We start from the raw sequence: 15,506 nt of genomic DNA on the forward strand, positions 1-15,506 counted from the left end.
CCATACTTTAGCAAGTTGCTTTCTCCTCTCAGATCCCTTCCAGGGATACTAACTTCAAGTGACCCACTTCAGGTCTCTGCCAGAGTTGCTTTTAGCCAGTGATGAGGCAATGTACAAGCAAGGCATGGTGATGGCTCTCTCTTCCCTGTTCCCTTCCTTGGAGTAGTACCTGTCTTAGTTTTGTACTTGTTGACAATGCAGTGGGTAGAGTCAGGAACTTGGTAATGTGAGGAATCACTGATACAAATTTGTGACCTATCATTCTGCTGTGTCTTGCACTAGATCTGCAAAGCATTTTTGTATGTGCTCTTATTTCACTTTATTAAAAAAGGCATTCTGTTGTTTGAATATGCCGTGAAAATGAAATTGCTGTTTTCAAAAACTTGAGTATAAACTCAGTGGTCTCAGCCATTACATTACTCAGTCATGGATCATACTTGAAATAGTCTCACATGACGACAAACACAACTAATAAATAATCCAAGGCAAGCATCATTCTTCTCAAAGTAGATATTAAGTCATCACATAGAGGTGCTTTTAGGTCTAAGTATTTTTACAGTTTAAGTTAGGCAATTTCAAAAGTTGAGGTAGCCAACTTGTTTAATATAACTATTAATTGGTGGAATGCACAAGGTGAGAATGCACTGATGCGTAACACCTTCTCACTCTGTACATGATATAGTAACCAGGGAAAAATACTTTTACTACTTGGTGAATAAGTAACTAGGGGACATAAATTTAAGATCAGCTCGAGAATAGAAAAGGGTTAAAAACACATAGGGTTGTTAGTTAATGGAATATATGACTAGAAATAATGGTTATTATAAATAATAGCTTTTAAAAGGAAAGTAGATAAATATTTAAATAATGAGCATGGGAAAATGAAAGTAAGTAGACAGCCCTTTTGGAGATCCTGTGCTGGTATGATGGGGCAAACAGCGTCTTTGGTGCTGTAAAACTTTGATTTCACGGGGATAGAGAGTTGAAAAAAATTGAATGGTTTTAACATTTCCTATAAACACTAATGGACAATGTTAAAGTTTTAACACTCAAAGCTCACTTACCAAAAACAAGCAAATCTTCAGATAACTGGTTGGTCAGCCTCCGAGAACTGGGTTTAGAAACCCCTTCAAAATGTTTGGTGGGCCACGAGTTAGAAAAATTAACACTATGTTCTTGAAATTTCTTTGAGGATCCTTCAGATATAGAGGCATGGATTGGCCTATTTCCAGTTGGCAATGGAAAAGATGGAAGATAGTGAGGCCCTTGGCTGGAGTTGGAAGTTGGGAATGATGTAGTTTCGATAGTCATAGGATTGTAGAAAGCATGGTTCTTGCTGGAAAGAGCCAAGCTAGAACGAAATGCTAAAGAGAAAGGCAATTAAATTATTTAGTTTTTGCAAGTGCCTAGTTGAATTCAAAAAGCATTACAATGAGAAATGATAGCAAGTCATCTATGTGCATGGAGAGGATACAAGAGGAAGATTCCACAGGCCAAAAGTGACAAAATCATATGTACTTTATAAAAGGCTCCATTTACTCCTTACTGAACATTAATATTTCTGAAGATGTACTTTATATATTTTTAAACTTGGTTTAGATACAAATAACCAAATTGAGTTTGTTTCTCCTCTATCCCAAGAGATAAATGGAGTAGAGGGATGAAATCTTCAATTTATTGAGCTGCCCTGATCCAACTATTCTTTATATGTAGTGCTGCTGCCATAAAGTGCCTAAATACAGGAAACTTACAACACTAATATATTTATGGCCTGCTGCATAAAGACAAAAATGAGCAGCTTTTCCTTTTCAAATAATGTTTTGTATTTAAACTGATGCATAAAGCAAAGAACGAGTGGAATTATGGGCTCAATTTTCTCCAATGACGTTTTTTGGCGTATTTCAAGAGTTATGCCCGTTTTGTTTGGCCCCAACTACTCCAAAAAAATAAATTGCAAGTTTCCCTGTTCTAATTTTTAAAATTGGTGCCGCCCAGACTGTTCTTTAGCTTGGGGGTGGGGTGGGTGGGTGGAGCCTCCACCTTCTGACCTTCTGCGCGCGTGCAAAAAATGTTTTTTACATGACTGCTATGAGCGCGTATGCCCAGTACACCTTCCGCTCTGCATTTGACCATTTTTAAAGAGCCAGTTGTGTGCGTGAGAACATTAATTCTCAGTAGAAAAATCAGAGCTGCAAGGACCAAGAATTTCTCATAGCATGAAGTGGAGGCACTAGTTACTGTAATTGAGGCCAGATGGCACAAGCTGTACACCAGCAGAGGGCACATAAAAGTTTCACCAAAAGAAAAGAAGAATCGTTGGAACCAACTTGCAGAAGATTACTGTGCAATGATGATCACCCCGAGGTCTGGAGGCCAGTGCAAAAAGTGGCAGGACCTTGGTCAAGTAGTTAGTGTAAGTAATATTTTCATTTATTCAATGGAATTGCAATTGTAAATGTGACCATCTGTATGACCCACCCAGCAGAAAGACACCCTTACTAAAAAGTTATATTTTCATCTTTGCAGAAGAAGGTGGCACACAACAAAAGAAAAAGAACTTGAACAGGAGGAACCCCAGCAAATCTACACCCACTGACACACTTGGAAGACAGGGTCGCTGCTTTGATGGGTCCTGCCTGGAGAAAAGCAACCACCACTGCTCAAGCTGGGCCCACACTCGAGGGAGAGGGCAAGTCCTGCAAATTCCACATTCTGGCTTTGCTAAAAGTCAAGTACTGTGCGGGCTAGCCATACTTCGGTTCATGGAGATCTCTCAGTCAGCTATGCTTCGGTTGATGCAATGTGTTATCATTCAACATGGTCCTTCAAATGAGCCTGCTGCCTGTGCTGTGTGAGCCTACTCATGGCACCCTGCCCCCCTCCTCTACTGCTAACCATTTGTCTGTTCTGTTAAATTTTGCAGAACTTGAGGCCAGCCCTGACGAGGCTGAAGCTGATGCAGATTCAGACATGGACAAGCCTGAAGAGAACATCTTCCAATCCCACCTTCCAGACCAAGAGCATGGGGGTGAGGGGGAGGGGCAGGAGGAGGATGAAGCCCCCACTCTTGTACTCACTCTGGAGGAGGTGCAGGTGCCGTCCATTGAGGAGCCAGCCCCTTTCTTGAGTGGTATGAGCGTTGGGACATTCCATGGTTTTGCACAGTCCGAGGCTACGGGTTCCAGTGGGGTGCAGCAAGCCCCACCATCCGAGTCTGCGGGACCCAGTGGGATGCAGCGAGCCACGCCCAGGGTGAGGGGGAAGGAGAGCTCGACAACGCTTTCCTGAGGTGCAGGATCTAACAGATGTGGCAATAAGCGCAGAGAGCATTGTCCTTACATGATCACTCCTGGACACCACCAGTGGGGTGGGTGATGAGGTATCGGGACTGTCGGGAGAAGTAACAACATTCTCACGAGAATTGGGAACACTGTCTGGAAACATGAGGGAGGGAATGTTGCAGGTAGTTGAGACACTGTCAGGGTACATGAGGGTGGGAATGTCGGAGTTAGCTGCTGCAATAAGGGAACAAGCCCAGACCCCGCGGCCACTGACAGAATCAATTGCCACTCCCACTCCAATCCCCAGACCAGCCTCTGAAGAGGCTCAAGCCGGGCCTTCCACATTACTGCCTGCCCACACCCTCCATCAAGTGGTGTGCATTACCCGAGATGCTCGAAAGAATAAGCTTGGTACCAACCCAAGAAACGCTGCGCCACTACATGCGGGCAGGGGTGAAGTCACCAAGACCAAGCGCAGCGGGCGATCTTAGAATAAGGTGGAGGAGAGATGGGTGCAGCCTTTCTTTGCTGCTGTTGTTTTTACTGTTGTAACTGTTCACAAATTAAAAGTTTTTTGTATGTGATGTAAATTTACAAGTTTAAAAGTTTGTAAGTGATCTTAACTGAAAACTTTAAGGTTTGATACAAAAATATTTTTATTAAAGATAAGTACATACAAATGTTTGTTAGACTTTTGAATAAAATATATTTTGAATTATAATTGAATCATTTTCATTATTTACACAACTTTTTGAACTAAGGAAGAATCATTTCCATTATTTGTTCCATTAATACAACATAACATTAGAGAACAGGTCCAAACAGTAAACATGGTCCATTTGGAATAGTTGCCGCTGAGCCTTCAGGCAGCAAAGCGTTCACGGATGAGCTGCTGGCGCAAGGCTCGAGCAATCCTCCGCCGTAGTGCTCCGGGTTCAAGTAGGTAATCATGGCTTCCTCATCATCTGCATGTTCCTCCTCATCCTCAACCACTCTCACCTCAGGTGGGCCTTCTCCTACCTCATGATGGCTAAGTTATGCAGCATGTAGCACACAACAGTGAACTGACCAACAATCTCAGGGCAGTATTGCAAGTAGCCTCCGGAATGGTCCCGGCATTGGAAACGCTGCTTCAAGATGCCAATGGTTCTCTTTATTATGCTGCGTGTCGCAATGTGTGACATGTTGTATTCCCGGTCAGCTTCCGTCCGGGTTACGTGTAGGGGCGTCATGAGCCAGGTAGCGAGGTCATACCCTTTGTCTCCCAGCAGCCAGCTTTGCCCCTTCTGGCTGCTGCTGAAACATGGCAGATATAGCGCTCTCGCGTAGGATGAACCCATCATAGGTGCTCCCAGGGTATCTCGCATCAACTGACATGATGCAATGCATGTCGTCACAGACGAGCTGCACATTCAAGGAGTGGAAGCCTTTTCTGTTCCTGTACATCTCGGAATCCTCCAAAGCTGATCGCAAGGCAGCGTGGGTACAATCAATGCAGTCCTGTATCTTTGGGAAGCCAGCAATCCTGGAGAAGCCCACAGCCCTGTCACGTTGTTTGAGCGGTCATGGGGAACTTTATGTCATCATTCCTCTGGGCATATAGTGCAGCAGTCACCTGCTGAATGCAGATATGTGTTGCATGTTGAGAAATGGCGCACACATTGCCAGTTGTGGCCTGGAATGATCCAGATGCATAAAATGAAAGTGCAGCTGTAACCTTTACTTCAACTGACAAAGCAGTCCCCCTGACGCTTCAAGGGTGCAGGTCAGCTTTTACTAACTCACAGATCTCGGTTACAACTTCTTTGCGGAAATGCAGCCTTCTCACACAGTCTGTATCACTCAGGTGCAGGTATGAACGCCTGTCTCGATATACCCGATGTGGGTAAGGCCTCCTGCCCATCATCCTAAGTGCCCTGAGGTTCCTCATGCGATGATGTCTAATCAATCGTCTCCTCCGCAGCACCATCATGCAGAACGCTTGCATGAGGTATGGCATTGTTAATATTGCCCCCATAATGTGTAGCTTTGCAAGAAGCTCAAAACAGCAGGACAAAGGACGTAAACCTTCTGTTCTCTTTCTCTCTCTCCCCAAGGTCGACGCCCTAGTATGGACCACATCCTGGTCTGTGCACGCGCAATAGGCTTGCTTAGAACTGGAAGCTAGGCATTCAATGAAGACGTTTGGAGCAACGGTCCAATGCAATTCTTTAACTTTTGATTTTTTTTTCAAAGTACCACCCCACCACCGACCGAACGGTTCCTCACCGGGCAGGAGGGTCGGCCGGCAGAATTGCTCCCTCACCTGGACACAGGGGCTTGGAGTCCATCACCCCCACCCCACCCCTGGGCTTCTTTTGAAGCCGAGCCCTGAGCACCTGTGTCCGAGCGAGGGAGCAATTCTGCCGACCGACACTCCGACCCTCGAGCCCAGTGAGGAGACATTTGGTAGTGGTGTGGTACTTTGAAGAAAATCAAAAATTAAAGAATTGCATAGACTTCTATTTTCTCCCATTTGACTTTGAAAAAAATTAAGCTTCATGATGCATATTCTTTGTCTTCTTGACTCCCTCCAAAACTTTGCCTAAAAACAATGGTGTCTTGCTGCGCCGATTTTTTTAACGTGCGCTGGTTTTTCTTAAGTGCCAGAAGTTTTTTTGGGAGTAGTCACATACTGCCGTCCTAGGAAAATTGTAAGTTGGCCAAACTTGCTTAAATGTGAAAGACTGGCGCAAACATCAGTTTACGCCCCCTATGACGCCAAAAAATACTAACCTAAAAAAATCGTAACTGAGTTATGCTGGCGCAGAAACGTTGAGGAAACTTGGATATTTTAATTTACGCCAAAAAAAGCAGCGCACGCCAAAAAAAACGGCGCAGATAACTGGGGAAAATTGCGCCCTTTTGACTTGGTTTTGAAGCTTGACTGTAGAGATGCTCTCAGAGACTGAATTTATTTTTGTGAGGGGGGGTGGGGGGAGGAAAGAGGAGAAAAGGTGGAATTGAAAATAGTTCTGGCTGTGATGTAGCAAGGTGATTTTGGTATTGACTCCTTTATCAAATAAAAAATAAAGCAACATGCACAAAATTACTTACTCTTCTCTATTACTATGTCTTGGCATACTTGTTCTAGTTCAGAAATGGTTCTGTATGTGAACAAAAGAGTGCTCTCAATGCTATGTATAAATACCTCACTGAGCTATGGTGTTAAACCCCGTGTCTGTAAAGTACATTAAAGTTATGATACTACCTTTCATCAGGCAGTAAAATAAATCTACATTATCACTACTTCAGTAATGCCAACCCCAACGTTTCATAAATCATGTGACAAAATCTTAAAAATGAGTTTTGGTATAGAAATCATAAGTTGCGATTTTTTTCCCCGACCCCTTGCTGACCTTTATTCTAAAGGGCCTATACTCCTTGAAGTTTAGAAGAATGAGTCGTGATCTTACTGAAACATAAGGTTCTGAGGGGGCTTGACAGGTTAGATGCAGAAAGGATGTTTCTCCTTGTGGAGGAATCTAGAACTAGGGGGCATAGTTTCAGAATAAGGGGTCGCCCATTTAAAACGGAAATGAGGAGGAATTTCTTCTCTGAAGGTTGCGAATCTTTGGAATTCTCTCCCCCAGAGAGCTGTGGAAGCTGGGTCATTAAATATATTTAAGGTGGAGAGAAAGACAGTTTTTGAATAAGGAAGTCAAGGGTTATGGGGAGCGGACAGGGAAGTGGAGTTGAGGCCAAGATCAGATCAGCCATGATTTTATTGAATGGCGGAGCATGCACGAGGGGCCAAATGGCCTACTCCTACTTCTTTTGTTCTTATGTATAAGCTGGGGTTGCTCTCCTTAGAGCAGAGAAGATTGAGAGATTATTTAATAGAGGTGTTCAAAATCATGAGGGGTCTGGACAGAGTAGAGAGAAACTGTTCCAATTGGTAGAAGGGTCGAGAGCCAGATGACACAGATTTAAGGTGATTTGGCAAAAGAACCAAAGGCAACACAAGAAAAAACAGTGAGGGGTTAGAATCTGGCATGCACTGTCTGAAAGGGTAGTGGAGGCAGACTTAATCACGGCTTTCAAAAGGAAATTGGGATAAGTACGTGAAAGAAAAAAAAAATGCAGGGCTACTAGATGAGGTGCTCTTGCAGAGACCCGGCACGGCTCGATGGGACAAATTGTCTTCTTTCGTGCTGTAACCATTATATAGGCTAAATTTTGGCCAGGAGTTGCTCCCGTTTTTTTTTGGAGTAACTTGATTTTTCTGGCGTATCTTAAAAATCCCCATTTTGCACATTCAATTTGCGCCAATATAAGAGAGTTAGTTATGATTTTTTTTTTAAGTTTAGTTTAGTTTTTCGCAAAAGGGGGCGTTACCAACCACCTACGCTTGACTGGGTCATTTAGGCCAGCTAATAGTTATTCTAAATCTACTTAGGCCAGCGTATATGGCCACTTCAGAAAACCCTTGTGGTGAGTTAAGAAATCAGCGCAGGTAGGTACATCGGAGGCCATTCGGCCTGGGATAGGGGCAGGAAGAGAAGTAGAGAGGACCTGCACCTAAAGCACTAAGACTTACAAAGCACTAAACAAAGCTCAAAAAGTAATAAGCATTCAAGAATAAAAAATAGAACTACGTCCTACCTTCATCTAAAATCTTGGCCTGGGAAGGCAGCGGGCTGGCCGGTGCGGGAGGCCACTCGGCCTGGGATAGGTGCGGGACAACAATGCACTGGGAGACCATTCGGCCAGGGATAGAGGCGGGAGCGATTGAATTGCTAACAACAGAGCACACACAGGCTGCAGGAAGCAAACTCACCGGACAGGCTGCAGTAAGGGCAAAACACAAGCAGCTACTTCAACAGCGGGCCGGCCAGTGCGGGAGGCCACTCGGCCTGGGATAGGTGCGGGACGACCGGGAGACCACTTGGCCAGGGATAGGGGCAGAACGACCGGGAGACCACTCGACCAGGGATAGGGGCGGGAACTGCCGACATCGGAGCACACACAGGCTGCAGGAAGCAAACTCACCGGACAGCAAAACACAAGCAGCTGCGATTCCTTTTAAAAATGGCCGACTGCCAAATTTCGGCGCTACTACGCATGCGCGGACATTGCGACCCGACTCCAATGTGTACGTGCAGACGTCCTGGCAATATTTTCAGCGCAGGACCATGGTTCTGTCCCTGACTCGACTGGCCACGCTGCGCGACAACAGAGGCGAGGCCGGACAGCGGCCAAAATGGGGAGCGATTTTTTCGGCGCACTTATGAACGGAGAAAAGCGGCGCATCTCCGATAAGTGTGCCAAAAAAAAAGGGTGGGCCAAAATTGAGCCCCATGATTCTAAGGTTTACTACAGACTTCCCATTAGAAAGCCAGGCAAGGTTTTTACCAGCATCTGCTATGAGTGGTTGTGCAGAAACTCCTCCCCGCCCTTGTTCTGCATATACGAAACATGTGTTTCTCGTCCTCTCGCCTTGATCTGTTTAGCAAACTACATCGTGCTTTTTTCTAAACTTTAAAAAAAGATCTTCCCTTCTCGTTTCTTTTTTTGCAGTACGATCCCTTCCCAGATATTGGCCCCAAGTTTCCAGACGCGGCGAAAAAGGCGCACCTCAGAGCTGGGCGCCTGTTTTTCGCGCCGAAAATGGCGCCGGAAAAAAAGTGCGGTATTCTCGAGCTCCTTGGAGCTCGATGTCTGCTTGGTGCGGCGCACAGCGGGCAGAGCCTACCACTCGCGCCGATTTTGTAAGTAGGAGGGGGCGGGTACAATTGAAATGAGGCTTCTTGGTGCCGGCAACCCTGCGCGTGCGCATTGGAGCGTTCGCGCACGCGCAGTCTGAAGTAAACATTGGCACTCGGCCATTTTTAAAAGTGCTGCAGAAAAAGTGAAGATTTGTTTCTTGGACCCCTGCAAAGGCTTGTATTTTAATTTTCTTGATATTTCTGTGTATGAGGGAGTGCTTTTAGCAGCACTGCTGAATAAATCACCTGCTGAAATCAGTGAGTTCAGTTTTTCACTGCTAAACTTGCAGAACCGGTGCCTGCAAATTAAGGAGTGTGTGTTTGGAGAAATAAAAGTGCCAATTCAACTTTGCAATGGATCAACGTCCACCAAGAACAAAGAATTTCTTCCATGAGAAAGTGGAGATATTAGTCAACGTAATTGAGCAGAGATGGCAGGAGCTAGATACCAGCAACAGAGGTCGCATAAAAGTGCCACCAAAAGAAATGAAGAAACGCTGGAACCAAGTTGCAGAAGATTACTGCGCAGTGGTGCATACCAGGAGATCTGGAAGTCAGTGTAAAAAGAAATGGCACGACCTTGGTCAAGTAGTTAGTGTAAGTAATATTTCCCATTTTTAATTTAATCGTAATTGTAACCTGGCTATCTGTATGTTCCACCTTGCAGACTGACACATTCTGTAAAAAGTTATATTTTACTCTTTGCAGAAGAAATTGGCCCACAACAAAAGGGAGGCAACTCGGACAGGAGGAGGCATGCCCAATCTGCATCCACTGACACCCTTGGAACAAAGGGTAGCTGCTATGATGAGTCGGACATGGGGTAAAGCAATCGGTACAGCACAAGCTGCGCCCGCACGCGAGGAAGAGGGTAAGTCCTGAAAATGCATCATGGCCCTTTAAATCAACCTGCTGCCTGGCCTGTTATGTGTGAGAGTACTCATGCCACCCACCCGGCCCCCTCCCTTGCTGTTAAGCATTTGACTGTTCTGATGTATTTTGCAGAACATGATGATGATGATGATGACGATGCTGCTGCTGCCAACCCTGAGGATCCTGAAGGTACAGAACAAGAACCAGTACAACCAGCTGCAGACGATCCAGACTAGATGATGGCAGCGATGACTGAAATGTCTGCAGAGGAGAGCTTCCAATTTAATGTTTATGAGCCCCCATCAAGGGGCATCAGAGTTTCAACCCCTAGCATAGGTCTTGGTTCCACCTTCCATGGTTTCGCTTCCGATGTTGCGGGTCCCAGTGGTGCTGCTGGTATAATGCAGCATTCTACAGTCAGTGCACGACCGTCCCAGCCTGCGCCTCCCTCTCGCATAGGTTCTGGTTCCACCTACTATGGTTTTGGTTCCGACGCTTCGGGTCCCAGTGTTGCTGCTGATATCATGGAGCAGTTTACACCCATTCGTCCAACATCCCAGCCCACGGCTCGCACTTGAGTGCTGTCGTCTGGAACACCGAGCGTCCTACCGTTCCAGCCAGAGCCTCTCCCTCTAGTTCTGCCGTCTGGAACACAGAGCGTCCCACAGTCCCAGCCTGCGCCTCCCTGTGTAGTGGTGCCGCTTGCAACACCGAGCATCCCACCGTCCGTGCCCGCGCCTCCCAGTGTAGTGGTGCCACGAGGCAGACCCAGGCAGAGGAGAAGGAGATTGGAGACACGCTCTCCTGAGATGCAGCGTGCAACAGATGCGGCTCAGGTTGTGGCATTGGGTATGGAGACCAATGAGCTTACCCGATCATTCATCGGTGCGTCAATGCAGTAGGTGAAGAGTTGACGGTCCTGACGGGAGAAATAGCAGTAATGACACGGGAACTTAGGGAGGGAATGTCCGAAGGAGTGCAATCGACGGCACAGGCCATCAGGAAGGGCATGCAAATTACGGCACAGGCCATCAGGGAGGGCATGCAAGTGTCGGTACAGGCCGTCAGGGAGGGCCTGGTTGAAGTAGCTGCTGCAATAAGGGCACACAGCCCAGCCAATCAAATGACACCCCCATGAGGAAGTGAACATTCACTGAGATATGGATGAGACATGGTTGCAGCCTTTCTTTGCTGCTTTTGTTCTTGTTCTTGATGTAGCTGTAGTAGCGTTTTTCAAATTGAAATTGTTTTGTAAGTTTTGTAACTTTACAACTTATAAGGGATCTTATGGTTTTTAAGCGATCTTATAGTGTAAATGCTCTCACATTTTTTTGTCTCTTATTTAATTTTGCATCTAAAAAGTGATCCTGAAGTTTAAGTGTTCTTCAGAGTGTAAGATTTTTCACAATGAAACTGTTTTGTAAGTTTTGTAACTTTACAAGTTTATAAGTGATCTTAAAGTTTTTAAGTAATCTTCAAGAGTCATATTAAAAAGTATAGTTTGATACAACAAATATTTTATTAGAGTGACGTTAACTTTTCAATAAAATATTTTTTCATTAAAACTGTTTCATGTTCCATTAACACAACACAACTTAGGAACAACTGCAAATAATAAACATGTCCATATGCAAAAGTGGTTTCAGAGCCCTCAGGCATCAGTAGTTGAAGCATTCACGGATGAGCTGCTGGCGCAAGTCTCGAGCAATCGTTAAAGGGGCACAATGGACAGCCCTCCTCCGACCTCGTGCTCCGGCATCAGGCACTTGCATGCTTTCCTGATTGTCATTATCATCCACATCCTGGTCTTCCGTAATACTATCATCATGCACTGGACCCTCACGTGGATCTTCGGGTTCCACTACCAGCTCCTGCTGCCTCATGATGGCTAAGTTATGAAGCACGCAGCACACAACAGTGAAGTGACCGACAATCTGAGGAGCGTATGGCAAGTGTCCTCAGGAATGGTCCAGGCATCGGAATTGCTTTTTCAATATGCCAATGGTCCTCTCAATGATGCTGCGCGTCGCAATGTGCGCCATGTTGTATTGACGGTCAGCTTCTGTCCGTTTCACGCGTATGGGCATCATGAGCCAGGTGGTCAGGCCGTACCCTTTGTCTCCCAGTAGCCAGCTCTGCCCTTTTGGCTGCTGCTCAAACATGTCAGATAGAATGCTGTCGCGTAGGATGAACGCATCGTGGGTGCTGCCAGGGTATCTCGCATCGACTGACATGATGCGCTGCTTGTCGTCACACACAAGCTGCACATTGATAGAGTGGAAACCTTTCCTATTTCGGTACTGCTCAGATTCCTCCATGGGTGCTCGCAAGTCTATGTGGGTACAATCAATGCAGCCCTGTACCTTTGGGAAGCCGGCAATCCTGAAGAAGCCCACAGCCCTCTCATGGATCACTTGTGCGGTCATTGGGAAATTGATGAAGTCATTCCTTCACGCATAAAGTGCAGCCGTGACCTAGTAAACGCAGGCATGTATTGCACGTTGAGAAATGGCACACACATCTCCAGTTGTAGCCTGAAACGATCCAGAGGCATAGAAAGAAAGTGCAGCTGTTACCTTCACTTCAACAGACAAGGCAGTTATCCTTCTGCTTCTGGGCTGCAAATCTGCTCTCACCATATCACAGATCTCAGTGATAACTTCTCTGCGAAAACGCAGCCTTTTCACACAATCAGCCTCGCTCATGTCCAGGTATGAGCGCCTGGTTCGATATTGTTGACGTGGGTAAGGTCTCCTGCCCATCAACCTACGGGCTACGACATTCCTGATGCGGTGAGCTCTAATCAATTCTCTCCTATGCAGTGAATTGATGGCAAACCATTGCATAATACGTGGTGTTGACAATGCAGCACCCATTCTGCAAATTTAAATATAAAACTGTCTATGTGGCTGCCTCTCCCTGTCCAAATGGCCTCAGTCCCCCTCACAGCTCGAAGGCTGCTGCTGTATCTTTGGCTGCCGGCCAGCCACTGACGCCGCCCCTAAAGTGTGGCCGAATGGCCTCAAGAACCTTAATGAGCTGCGTGTGTCCTGTGTTCATTCTTCGGCTCCCGGCCAGCCACTGACGCCGCTGCAATCCCATGGCCGAATGGCCTCAAGTCCGTCCGGGTGCTGCATCTTCGCGGGGAATGAAGGCCTGCCTCAAGCACCGCAGCTCAGCTCGAAGGCTGCTTGCTGCCTGTCGCTGCCGTCGAGACACTGACGCCACACTCCTGCCTCAAGCACTGCAGCTCAGCTCGAAGGCTGCTTGCTGCCTGCCGCTGCCATCGAGACAGACGCCACACCGCTGCCTGAAAGGCTTGCCTGAAGCACTTTCACACAGGTAGGAACATGGTTTATTTAATCTTTTCTTTGCTTATAAATTTTTATTCAGGTTGGATTTATTTGTATAAGTATAACTAAGGATTGATTGTAGAATTTAATGACTTCCCTTCCCCCCCCCCCCCCCCCCCACCTCGTTCCCTATGCCTAATTTGTAACCTGCGCCTGATTTTTTAAAATGTAGACAAGGTTTTTTCAAGCGTACAAAAATCTTCACTTGCTCCATTCTAAGTTAGTTTGGAGTACGTTTTCACTGTGGAAACTTTCAAATCAGGCATCAGTGGCCGGACACGCCCCCTTTTGAAAATAAAATTCTGTTCCAAAGTGAAACTGTTCTACCTGACTAGAACTGCAGAAAACTAAATGTGGAGAATTCCGATTTCTAAGATACTCCGTTCTACACCAGTTGCTCCTAAAAATCAGGAGCAAATCATGTGGAAACTTGGGGCTATTGTATTAATTTGGATGTGCGAATAAAAGAGAGCACCCGGACGGTTGCATCGCAGGAGTGAGACTCACTTTACCTCCAGAAAACAAAACAACCATCCAATTTTCCATTCGACAATCAGTGTTTTTTGCTCTGTGCATGGGCAAAGCGCGATTTTTTACCCATGCGCAAATCGGCACATTCCTCCCCCCGCCCCCCCATCTCCCCAAAAGGCATTCCATCGCAAACTAAGCTTTATTTCACTCCGAAATCGCGTCTCTAGCAATAGAATTGTTAGAGTCGGCATTACTGCTACTTGCTAAATCATATGATTTTATCATGAATTCTCAATGACACTAAAAGAAATAACAGTAACCAGAAGATAGTCAAAAATCATTACAATGTCCTACATTATAGACATACATTGCAGGCAGTAAACACATTGGGCTAGAATTTCCATTGGCTCAACGCCCGGTTTCTGCACGGTATTGGCCATTGTGGGCGATAACCAGGTGAGCGAGAAATTCCCCATCCGAGTTACGTCGGCAGTTTCGAGGTACCGCTGCGGAGCGGACCGCCAGCGTGCGCGCTCTCAGATCGCCCTGGTGCAATATTTGGCTCAGCAGTGACCTGTAGGCAAGTATGAAAAAAAACGCCCAAGAGAATCAGCGGAGCTGGGCGGTAGGCGAGTAGCTCTGCAAGAAAAAAGGTTAGTAATTGTTTTTTTATACTCATTTTAAAATTCTGTTGTGGTGATTTAGGTTAAAATTGTCTGGAGAATGTTTAAATGATTTAAAAAATATATATTTTGTGTTTTTCTGCTCCTCAGCCCAACCTGCAGCCTCGGGGTAAATTTTTAGTGATTTTAAAAATTTATTGCCCATTTCTTTAGGAACCGCCCAATCGTCCCTAAATTCCACCTTTTCGCCGAGAATCGTGGTGCAACGACCATTTTTTTCGCTGGGTGGATTTAATTTTTTGAGGGGGGCGACAGTTTCGCCGGCAATAATCTTGGGAATCTTAGCGGTCTTTTGGGCGGCAATTGGGCGCTGGCGGGTTGTTAGGAAATTCTAGCCCATAGTTTTTATGGTTTACTGCATAACATTAGCCCCTTGATATGTTACTGCCTCTTGAAATGAATTTAAGCTAATTAGCAATAAATAACTGATACCTTTATCTTGTGACAACTGGTTTCCAATTCCTAAAAATTGTAGGTCAGAGTCCACACTATGACTTTGTGTATGTAACATTCTGGAGGAACCAAAAGGCACCCTCCTGCTTAAAGGATGAGACTGAAGTGGTTCCCCAAATCCTAGTAACAAAAGGAAAGTAGATGTTATTTTTAGCAATTATCAATTCATTCATTTATTTTTCCATTGCCAATTGTGATTGTAATCTTTAAGATTAAATCATAGTATTTGCTGCAGTGACAAAATGAGGGCTCTTATTTCCCTTATTCAACAGAACCAAGCTTAATCATTTTTTTACTGAAATTGTATTTTTTTTTTTAAGGAACTATTTCAAAAAAAGGCACTCAGCATTATGCATCATTCCCTGGCTCAGAAATCATGCTGGCAGAATACCCTGTAACTTACTACAGGTATCATGCCTCTGCAAAAAATAGCCTGCAATCAGAAGACAAGGAGAATGTCCTGGAGGGTGGTCTGTATTCTAAAATTCTCTCCTCCAAATCAGGAAAAACATCTTGCAGCTATTTGGTAGCTGGGTCTCCGCTCAGTATGTTCTTGAACCCAGCTGGATCAAGAATTTGCTTCACAGAGAATCAAAGACAGGTTGGCATCTTGCCACTTAGCTGTGTAGCCTCCTTGTTCCAACA

General features: G+C 45.5%; 1 protein-coding gene across 7 annotated transcripts in view; it reads right to left on the reverse strand.

Annotated features, from left to right (window-relative positions):
• The window catches only part of LOC139263395 (TOG array regulator of axonemal microtubules protein 1), a 175,165-nt gene that overhangs the window by 78,496 nt on the left and 81,163 nt on the right, over window positions 1-15,506 (reverse strand). For 5 of the 7 annotated variants that reach the window (XM_070879425.1, XM_070879426.1, XM_070879424.1 and 2 more), the window contains exons 3-4: window positions 14,841-14,981; window positions 1,065-1,364 (exon numbers count right to left, since the gene is read on the reverse strand). The exons of 1 other annotated variant lie outside the window; for it this stretch is intronic. In XM_070879425.1, the coding sequence (XP_070735526.1) occupies window positions 1,065-1,364; window positions 14,841-14,981 (441 nt within the window). The remainder of the gene's footprint in view (window positions 1-1,064; window positions 1,365-14,840; window positions 14,982-15,506) is intronic. One more of the 7 variants, XM_070879427.1, reaches the window with a different exon arrangement.

Source organism: Pristiophorus japonicus, chromosome 4 (genome assembly GCF_044704955.1).
Source record: "Pristiophorus japonicus isolate sPriJap1 chromosome 4, sPriJap1.hap1, whole genome shotgun sequence".
Classification (NCBI taxonomy): domain Eukaryota; kingdom Metazoa; phylum Chordata; class Chondrichthyes; family Pristiophoridae; genus Pristiophorus; species Pristiophorus japonicus.